The sequence below is a fragment of the Conger conger genome, chromosome 4 (assembly GCF_963514075.1).
Source record: "Conger conger chromosome 4, fConCon1.1, whole genome shotgun sequence".
NCBI classification, from domain to species: domain Eukaryota; kingdom Metazoa; phylum Chordata; class Actinopteri; order Anguilliformes; family Congridae; genus Conger; species Conger conger.
In genome coordinates, this window is record NC_083763.1 from 10,533,147 (window position 1) to 10,544,006 (window position 10,860).

Genomic DNA, 10,860 nt, shown 5'->3' on the forward strand with positions numbered 1-10,860 from the left:
GACATGTTGTGGTCCCGAGTATTGACCAAGGGCAACAGTCAACGTGGGGGAGTATAAACATGCTCTAGTTGTAAGATCGATTCTTTCTGTAAGATCTCAGAAAGGAACAAGCACATCCGTGTGGCCTTGAAAGTCAAACTGTAGTGAGTATACAAGTGCAGAGATACAAGTGAGTGAAATGCACCCTCCATAAGCACTCTCTGTATGGTCCATTATAACATGCTGACTCACATGCTGATCTCACAGGAATATAACTCTTATTCAACACACCATAGAATCAATATTAGTAAATCATTGCATTTGTGTACCATGTTTACTGTGATGCGAGTACAGAATTACCATTTTACACTCTTGTGACTGAACACCAATGGGAGCCGAAACTGGCCACTTGCATTGTCCATAGCCATCAGTGTGATGCAATCTTTGCTGGATTGAAAATTATTCGCCTGCTGTTTGCTTCCATTCAACAGTGAATCTTGCCATTCCTTGTACAATACTCTTTAATGTCATTTCAAGTTTTCATTAAATTTTTATTGTGCAATAATGTTCAATACAAGTGTTAGACAATACAAGACATAGACAATAGAGTCATAAAATAATCAGATATATTCAAAACAGAACAGAGCCACACAAACTAAAATAAACAAACCTCGATTTCCAATTCATGAGGATAGTTTTCTCAGTCATTTCAAGTCAAGTCACATTTATTTATAAAGCACATTTAAAATGACTACCTTCAACTAAAGTGCTGTACAATTTCTAATTATATGTTACCAATTGTTGTGATTATTGTACTTATTTTTAGTTCAAAGTAAAATAGAAAAGCAGTTAATTTTTAACAAATAATATGAAAAAACATTATCCATGTTTAAGGACGCTTTCGATCCATCTCCTGTAGCTGGGAATGTTCATATAAACATCTGGGGTCCTGAAATCTCCACAACGCTGTCCTGAGAAGGAAACGGTGCCAGCTGCCTTCCCATCACACACCAGTGGACCTCCTGAATCCCCCTGAAATGTGCAGTATGGTGAGGTTAGGAGTACTGAAACACAAACATACTGTACATACTGTACACACACACACACACTTTATGTTATGCCGGGGGGAACAGAGGAACCAAAAGCAGACTGGAGTGAAGAAAAAATGGCGGATTTAATAGCAACAGCTGGGGCAGACAGAGCAGAGTAAAAAAAAACAAGCCAAGGTCAAAATCCAGGGGGTCCAATCCAAAAAGGCAGAGGTACAAATATCCAAAAAGCAAAGAAGAGTCAGGGGGTCAAAACCAGATGGGCAAGGGCAAGGGCAAGGGCACAAGGAGGCTAGAACTGGGGGAAGGAATCAAGGGCTCAGGACAAGAAAACAGGACAAGACGAACTAGCAGCGTGCAACTGAAAAGGACAGGTATAAATACACAGGGGAATGAGACAAACTAGGCGGGGCATGGGAGTTAGGGCAGTCTAACAAATAAACATCAGGTGAGACACATGAAAGGGTAATAGGACAATAACGAGGGGGAAACGAAAACGCGGACTGGATTCACAAAGACACACATGTAATACAAACGGCTCCGGACTAGAGAGTAGACAATTGCAGAGAATCAGGAGATGCAGAGATACAGAGAGACAGGTGCAAATACTTTGCTGAAACTAAGCAAGTAATCAGTGAAAGAATAGGGAGGCGGAGTTACAGAACAGAATTGAAACTGGAGATGCGTTAGTAAGTTAGTTAAGTGATTTAAATTACAAATACCCAAAACTAATGAATGTTAGTTTGTTAGTTTGACAAACATATTAGTGTATTAGTATAATTAGTACTGTACAAATTCTATGTTAGATGGGATTAGTATATTAGTGCTATGTACAAACATGAAATGGAGAGAAAGCAGGAAGTAAGGAATGCAAGATTGGAAGGAAGATTGAACCCTGGAACTACCGTAAACACCCGAATAGTGGGGCACTCAGACAAGGGAGTGACTGGGCTAGTAAACATTCAGACTCAGACATCACAGGGGAAGATGAGTGCAAAGACTATGAATATAAACAGAACACCAGACATGAATATGAAAAAGAATTAATTACAAGACTAAAGATAATAAACAATGATAAACTAACACACAGAACACAGGAACATAACAGTTTATCATCAGTTTACTCATTATGCAGTGCTTTCATACTTTTATTTTGGCACTTTCTTTAGTCTTTTTGCAGTGAAGGAAACAACCGAACAAAAGCCTTGGAATTGGCGCTGGCCTGTCGCGCACACCATGCCACTGGTGATCTTAACGCTGCCTCTCCACAGTTGTGCACACTTCTTCTGTCCGATGATGGTGGTGTTCACCTCTTGCAATTTGTCCGGGAAGGTGCCATTATCACCCACATCCCCCCAGCCTGCAGTGCTGCACACCTTGCCTGGTGGCAGTCGCTGAGTCATCAAAGGGATCACCTGGACAAATTTAGTCAGCTTCGCCTTCCCATTCAGCTAGCAGAAACGATAGGGGGGAAAAAAGCTTACACTTAACAGTTCTACAGTGCTCCCTGTATAGGAGCTCCTGAAAATTGTGTGTGCTAATGGGAAATATAATTTAGGAGCACTACTAATCTACTATGTTATCGACAAATTGGTTAACTAATTTTCTAATCAGTTAACTTTCCAGGGCTTTTGATACTAGACTGGAGGTATAGTCATTACTCATAACTTTTATCTTCTATACACAGAATCAATCTGTTTGCCCTTCTTTATAGAGGCTCTGGAAATGGTTCAAAGAAGGGAAACCAAATTGATTCCATACAGAAAACATAAAAGTTAACACTTAAGTTGCTTAATCACTTCAAGCTCAATAAAAGGAGACTTTATTTGATTTGAGGCTTTAAATGTATTATTATTATTATTATTATTATTATTATTATTATTATTATTATTATTCCTCTTTAAATGTACTAAAGGGATTAAGAAAGCAAACTACAGGCGATTCTTCAGGGTGAGTTCGGTAAGCAGAATGAGGGGGCATAAATGGATAGGATACATTCCGCACAGGATTGTGTCATATGTGAGAGTGGTCACATATCAAAATAAAATCACCACAATTACTGCTCCCAGAAAAACATACCTTGAGTAGCATGATGTCATTGGCTTCCTTGTTGTATTTTGGGTGTGGGTAGAAGCGCTTGATGTCCAGCGCCTGTTGAGTTGATTCACGGGAATGTAGGGAGTGAGCACCCAGGACTACTCTGTATCGCCTGAAACTGAAAAAGTGGAACGCCCTGAATGATCTTTTGCTGGTGTTCATTTCAGCCTAATCACTACTTTCATTTGCTGTATTAGTGTGAGCTGAAAAGGCGGCCTGTAGTGCAGTGGTTAAGGTAAATGACTGGGAGACACAAGGTCGGTGGTTCTAATCCCGGTGTAGCCACAATAAGATCCGCACAACTGTTGGGCCCTTGAGCAAGGCCCTTAACCCTGCACTGCTCCAGGGGAGGATTGTCTCCTGCTTAGTGTAATCAACTGTACATCTCTCTGGATAAATGCCAATGATGTAATGTAATGTAATGGAATGAAAGAAAAAACAGGCATGTAAGAAGTAATGAATAGCAATGATTGGCTAAATAGACTATCTGGCTAAATAACCTGAATGCAGGCTCAGGTAGTTCCAAGCGCATTAGCCCAATATCTTAACCAAAAAGGTTAAAAATACCTGTAAATATAAACAACTACATTTCATAATCCAGTGTGATACATCTGTGTTTACAGAGTATATGTACAAAATGTATTTTTCCGTCATATGAGTGTATGATCAATCATTGGTGAAAGTCTAAAGCTGAACACTCATGTCGCTGGCTTTAGCTGGAGTTGATTTTTACAGACAATGTCACAACGAAAACTCACTTATTACAGTGGGCAGCCGTGAGCACAAAATCCTCTCTGACCAGAATTCCTCCACAAAAATGCCGCTTGTTGTGTTGCAGAGAAACCATGTAGGGGCGGGAATGGGGTGCTGCTTCTGTACCCCCCACGATACCCACTCTGCCCTCTTCAGCTGCTTGGGATAGTGGCAACAGAAACGTTACACACGCCATCACTCAAAGATGATTCCACTACTGATTTTGAGAACAATATCTAACTAATTCGAGTCAATGAAATGAATTCAAGTAACTATTTTCAGTCAACTGATAACTATGTTTGTGTGTAAAATTACAATATCCTCTGCCATCTGATGAAATTCCATTGGATACATAGTTGAAAAAATACATTTCACTCTTGCAAACCTGGTTGCCATTCTACTGGAAAAAAAGCTTTCTCTCCTTTTTTGAATCTGCAGCATTTAGTCTGCAGTGCTGTGATAATTCAAAGCATATAAATGGAGCATTTTAGACAAAAAAGACTTACCACTCTGTGCAATAGACAGTGCCACGCACACACACAGTAAGAAAGCCATGGTCAAGCTGTATTGTTCAAAACCAGGAGATGCAAGTGATTTTACCTATACTGTATTCATTTCTTAGTCATTGCAGAAAGGGAAGTAATAACAATTTTGAGTAGTCATTTAGACCACAAGCAGACAAATGGTTTCAGCAAACCAGGCACTGTCAATAATTTCACAACCAAAAGAATTTACTGGCAGTCTCGGCATCGGTCGATTGCATTAGCATCATATTATAAGTTCTTTACCTTCACTGCAAGTACTAAACAATAGACAAGTCAAATGCCCCAAACAATCTCAAAGTATTTAATATCATCGTATTGTAATATTACTTCTGTGCACCTGCTATTCCTTCAGCAAGAGTGCATTTCTAAACGAGAAATTGTAATTAATTAAAAATTCAATTACCTGCATAAGAAAACATTATGCACAAAGCAATCAACTCTTATAGAATACATATGCTTGGAATTGGAGTCGTATGTACTTGTTGAGAATCTTCCTGCTACAGGAATATTAATAACATTGTACAGAGTAATGAGTACAGTGCCCTCCAAAAGTATTGTAACAGTACAGTGAAATTTGTTGTTTCTGCTCTAAAGTTAAGACATTTGGATTTGAGCATAAGCTGATTGTCTGTACTTTTGTCTCATATTAAATAACAAGACAATAGTCCACATCTAATTGACTGAAAATAATGAAAATTAAAGTTTTAGAGTGGCCTAGTCAGTGTCCTGAACTTGACTCAAATGGAGATGCTGTTGCAGAACCTGTCCAACATTACATTTTGTTGAAAGTTCTGAAACCATTCAGTATGAAAAATACACAACAATAAGGAATCATGAAGGGGGCAAATACAGTTGGCACTGTATACCAACTTTGAGGGTCATAGATTTTCCACTGGTCACTTAGATCTTTCTCTGGAGTTCACCGAACATACTGACGAGACAGGATAATGACTCAGGCTGTATAATAGCATTGTCCTTGTATGGTATTTGTCCAGCAACCACTAAGCAAAGAAAATGAATGTTAGAAAGAATTCATTCATAGAATGAGTCATAATGGGGAAACTAAGAAATATAATATGAAAGCAAAATATAATATGCACCCATGCAATGCACTGGCCCACCAGCAATTTGGCACTCTATAGCTCACTGTCACGTTACTCGTGATATGCCAGTGTCAGTGACAAATAGTGTGACTCTGTGGGCACTTGAGAGGAACTTTAGCAACCCTGGCCAACAGAAACCCACAATGAGGCCAGGTCTGCCTACTCCTGAACAGTCAGAGCCAAACCAACAGAAATTGTGTCTAAATACTAACAGACTCCATACCAGCGTTGAGCAGCTGGTTTGGTGCAGGGATGTGAAAGAGTGAGAGAGAGAGAGAGAGAGAGAGAGCAGTCACCCTTACCGGGTTCAGATAAAAATAACAAACTAAAATAATAAAATAGCTTTTCAGCTTTGCTTGCACTCAGTCAGCACAAACAGCTCTATCTCCTAGGGCAACAGTTCCCTGGTCTCAGTCGTCTCCTGTACAAAGAAGCACACCTTATAAACTCCTGGACTGATTGGTTAAGTAGTGCAGGTGTGTGCCTACTTAACCAGTAGGCATGGTCCCCGGATTGCCCTGCTTCCTTCCTGAAAACTGAGCCAATGTGCCACACACCTCCACCATCAGCATGCAGCCAGGGTGCATTCTGCTTCTGTTAGTGGGTCTCCTGATTACCATGGCTTAACCAGGTCCAAGGACTATTAAATGTATATGTGTCCGCAACAAGATCACATATCTCTCTTTCTCTCAAATCTGAATGGTTTCATTGGCATGAATAGAAGTCAACCATTGTTGCCAAAGCAATATAAGTAAGGAATAATCCACAACGAGGTGGTCATTACATGCTTTTAACGCATGATGTGGGGCTGAAGAACCACCCGGCGTGAAGTGGAGTGTGTTAAAACCGTGTAATGACCATCGCAGAGTGGATTACTCCGCTTATACCATGGTCTTTTATCAAATCTAAAACTATAAGCAGGGGTTGTTAATATTGTTGGCCAATTCACCCTCAAAATAAAACTTTTTTTACTGGCTTAAACTACAGCAAGCCATTAAGGTGGCTACTGTTTCAGCATGTTGCTTTGGTTATATATGTTATTTATGTTCCAGTTTTGATTATTAATTTATCTTGGGTAAATTCAAGGTTTTTAAACATGGCTTGAATTGGTTTCTTATTTGCAACTCCTGGTAAATTTTTAGCCTGTTCGCAATTTCACAGCAACATTTGTAAGTGCAAAATTTGATTAGGAGGGTACTGAGTTGGAGAAAATATGTGTAAAACAACTGCATTTTAGGTTGTTTCCTAACTAGATGCGGATGTTACATTAAATCCTGGTAACTGAAAGCGATAGACATTTAAGAGAGAAGGCCTTCTGCATCAGACCACATTATAACTAATCTGCCTGCAGTGGAAAAAAAACGTGGTGTGCCGCTGATTTGGTGAGAACTGCAAGATGCACTCAAGTCACACCACAGCTGATGACAGATGGGGGTCTGCAGATAGAAATAATGATTAACACTTACCGCCGCAGAGGTGAGAGAGAGAGAGAGAGAGAGAGAGAGAGAAAGAGCAGAGCCTGCTGTGGATGACACAGCTAAAGAAACAGCCTGTGAAACAGATATTACTCCCACAAGCTGCATCACAGACCAGAATCTCTAACCATTTGGCTGAGACAGAAAGACCCCAGAAAACACAGATCACAAGTTCCCACCAAGAGAATTACAGATATGTGCTTGACCTGTTCCCATACACAGATAACTTATTACTCTATGGATGTTTTATTTTCATTCATTCAGACAAAATAAACAGCTAAAACAAGCTGTGAAATAATAATAATAAAGCAAGGTTATAAAAAGGAAACCACAAGGAGACAATGGGCTTATAAAAACCTTCATGAAATGAACACAATGTGAATGTGCCAAAAATCGTTGCATTGCTTTACATGCTGAAAAGTTAAATTCCCAGTGTTTAGTCCAACAGTTCTCGGGTCAGTTACTCATTCCGTTACTTACTTAGTCATTGCAGTTCTACATCACTCATTGCAATATCTGTCGGTCTTTCCTTGGATGGAAAACGTTTCCGGCCTATTGTATACCCCAACTGATTATAGCTAGTTCTTTGAAAATGAAAAAAAAAAAAAAAACAAAAGAAAAAAATACCTCATTCAATAGTTAGACACAGACTGAAGATTCATCTCTTCAGGCTGCACCTTTCCCTCCCTATCTCACTACCATGTTACCATGATTAGCCTTGTGTATACCATAGATTATAGTAGCACTTATGTATAGTTATTGTTGTACTCAGGGTATTCTAGCTGCCGACCATGGTATGCTAGTCGGTAATGCAGTATGTAGTTACACCTATCTAGGACCCCTTTTGCCCCCAGAACCACCTGCAAGAGAGCGAGTGCACAGAACTGTCAAACAAACAAAAAGTCACCCTTACCGGGTTCAGATAAAAATAGCAAACTAAAATAATAAAGTAGCTTTTCAGCTTTGCTTGCACCCGGTCAGCGCAAACAGCTCTATCTCCTATGGCAACAGTTCCCTGGTCTCAGTCGTCTCCTGTACAAAGAAGCACACCTTATAAACTCCTGGACTGATTGGTAAAGTAGTGCAGGTGTGTGCCTACTTAACCAGTAGGCATGGTCCTCGGATTGCTTTCCTTCCTGCAAACTGAGTTTAGAGCTCCTGTAATTGAGTGACAGGGTACTGACGTGGAGAAAATGTGTGTAAAACTGCATTACAGGTTATTCCCTAATTATATCAAAAAGCTATGGGATGCGGATGTTACATTCAATCCTATTCATTGAAAGCAATAGAGTTCTCAAATAAAAAATTATAAAAAAATTGAGAAACCTACTCTTCAAAGTTTTAACAACTCTAAAGCCACTGTACATGCTGGAATTTCTGCAACAAGATGGACGATAGACATCTAAATGTGTGACTTATGTACTGCTTTTGACAATCTGATCTTAATCTGAAGCCACTGTGCCACACTGGGGTTTCTGCAACAAGTAAAAAGAACGGGTTTCTCTGCAGAACTGTCAGCGGTTATACTGATAAACATCTTGTGTGCCCACTGCTTCCTGCATGGCATCAATAAAAGGACAGCAGGGAACAGTTCATTTTTATCAGTTGCTGTCTTAAGTCCAAAGTGTTTGAGAGCCTCCCTGACACCATGACTGCCCCTCTCCTGACTCCTTTGTTCGTGGGCCTCCTGATTGCCTTGGCTGATGCAGGAAAGTCCCAGCACTAACAATTTGTACCTGTCTGTAACTAGATCATTTTACACACTGATTACACACCCTTTACACAATGATTACACACCCTTTACACACTGATTACACTCCCTTTACACACTGATTATGCACACCCTTCTCACACTGAGAACCAAGTGAGAAGGGTTCTGAAGAATGACCACTATTTGGACAGTGATGACCTGAGTGAGCTCAATGTCATGTTGTTTGCTTTTGTATAATATATGTATGTGCATCTAATTAGCATTTTGTCAATTCATTTTGATCCCAATAACACTGTGTTTTATATTTTTGGATCTTTGAATAGTGTGTCTTTTAAACTATTCTGCGTTGCTTATAAATATTTAATTTTACATTCACTTTTTAACGTATTAACACATTCTCATCGGCTAAATTACCTTTCCTGTCCCAGCCCAACAGGACTCTAGCATTGTGAATGGCCGGGAGGCTAAGCCACACTCCAGACCTTACATGGTCTCTGTGCAGCAAAATAAAAGGCACAAATGTGGTGGTTTCCTGGTGTCCGACTCCTTCGTAATGACTGCAGCACATTGCCTGACACGGTAAGACCTCCCGTTGAGCTGGGTTATTATTACCAACAGTGTGAACACAAGTGTACAAATGTCAGAAGGTGAAAAAAGTGACTTTATGCTGTGGCAATGAAAGATTTGGATACACGGATGAACTACACATAAGGTGAAGTTAGCACCCAGCTGTTTCTTTTGCAAAGGGGACAGAAGTTGACAGTTCTGCTCGGTGCCCATGACATTCATGAGAAGCCAAACAGGGCTGAACTGAAGTTTTACCACCCCCACCCTGGGTATGATGGACTGAACAATGACATCATGCTGTTGCAGGTATGGAGAATACAAGTCAGTCTGAGTCAGTCAATACACCCACCATAAGCACACACTTGGTCATACGGTTCAGGGCTTATGTTGGCCAGGGTGTCTATGATTCACTTTCTCCCATAGAGTAGCGCTATTTGTCACTGATGCGTATCACAGGTAATGTGACAGAGTGTGTATGGTGCATTGAAAGGGCGCCATTAAATTTGCTCCCCTAAAATGGGGGGACACAATATGATAATCGTTGTTTCATTCATGTCTCATGTTTCATGTTTTATTTCAAATCCAATGTGCTGGAGGACAGAGCCAAAACAAAAATTGTGCATCTTTTGCACTGTAGGTGAGATTTGAGATAACATTAGCACATCTTGGGCCCAATAGTGGACAAGACAACGGAAAACAGTTTTTAGGCAAAAACTCATCTGCTTTCGGCTTGATCTGGATTAATGTGAGCAGCTCCATTTGATGTAGAACTGTGAGCGGTGCTGTGTCAGGGCTCTCATGACTGATCTCTCTGTGTCTGGAGCAGCTCAAGACTGCAGTTAAGAAGACCAAAGTAGTGCAGTGGATCCCCCTCCCTAAGAAAGATAAGGACGTCAAGCCCGAAACAGTCTGCAGCGTGGCAGGATGGGGGGCAAACAAAACCAATGGGAACGTAAGCCCACGCCTTCTGGAAGTCAACGTGTCCGTTATGGACCGAAAGACATGCATAAAAAAGTGGATTACGGCCCAAATCACAACCAAGATGATGTGTGGAGCATTAAAGGACAATAAAGGCTTCTGTCAGGTATGTGTAAAAAAAACTGTCTGTTTTTGATTCAATAAAGAATCAATTATATTTTGATATTTTAATCAGCAACAAATTGTTTTTTTTAATTGCAGGGGGATTCTGGAGGTCCTCTGGTGTGTAAGGGCACAGCGGTGGGAATTGTGGCCTTCAATGAGGAAGATAACTGCAATGAACCTGAACAACCGAATGTTTACACTCAAATATCCAAATACCTGTCCTGGGTCAATGATATCATAAGCAGTGTAAACTGAGCCACAGATAAAATGCGAACCCATTGTTTAAATTCTGCAATTAAAGCACATCATGAACAATATATAATACATGCATTTGATTTTGTTCCGGATGTGTGTTTGAGGGAGATGGAGGTAGGGGGTGGGGGTAATGATATTCCATCCATTATTTTTCATGGTTTCAGAAAACTTCATTGTTAGAACGAAGAGTAGAAGCTAGTCGTGTAAACCAGCACCTCCTTCTGAGAAAGCCTTCTGCATCAT

General features: G+C 40.3%; 2 protein-coding genes across 3 annotated transcripts; one reads left to right on the plus strand and one right to left on the minus strand.

The window, feature by feature from the left end:
• Window positions 1-544: 544 nt before the first annotated feature.
• Window positions 545-4,496, minus strand: LOC133127533 (mast cell protease 1A-like). Of its 2 annotated transcripts, none has more exons than XM_061240502.1 (5): window positions 4,385-4,496; window positions 3,884-4,037; window positions 3,108-3,243; window positions 2,222-2,479; window positions 545-1,011 (listed from the first exon to the last, which is right to left on the minus strand). In XM_061240502.1, exons 1-5 carry the CDS (start codon window positions 4,431-4,433, stop codon window positions 859-861), a joined length of 750 nt encoding a protein of 249 aa, XP_061096486.1. In that variant the 5' UTR covers window positions 4,434-4,496; the 3' UTR covers window positions 545-858. The 2 variants fall into 2 exon arrangements, with proteins under 2 accessions (XP_061096486.1, XP_061096487.1); XM_061240503.1 differs by having other exon boundaries at window positions 3,884-4,034; window positions 4,385-4,453.
• Window positions 4,497-6,977: 2,481 nt separating this feature from the next.
• Window positions 6,978-10,617, plus strand: LOC133126030 (mast cell protease 1A-like). The gene is made up of 5 exons (XM_061237828.1): window positions 6,978-7,002; window positions 9,141-9,291; window positions 9,459-9,585; window positions 10,106-10,363; window positions 10,459-10,617. The coding sequence occupies exons 1-5, from the start codon at window positions 6,978-6,980 to the stop codon at window positions 10,615-10,617; spliced, it is 720 nt and encodes a 239-aa protein (XP_061093812.1).
• Window positions 10,618-10,860: the final 243 nt, after the last annotated feature.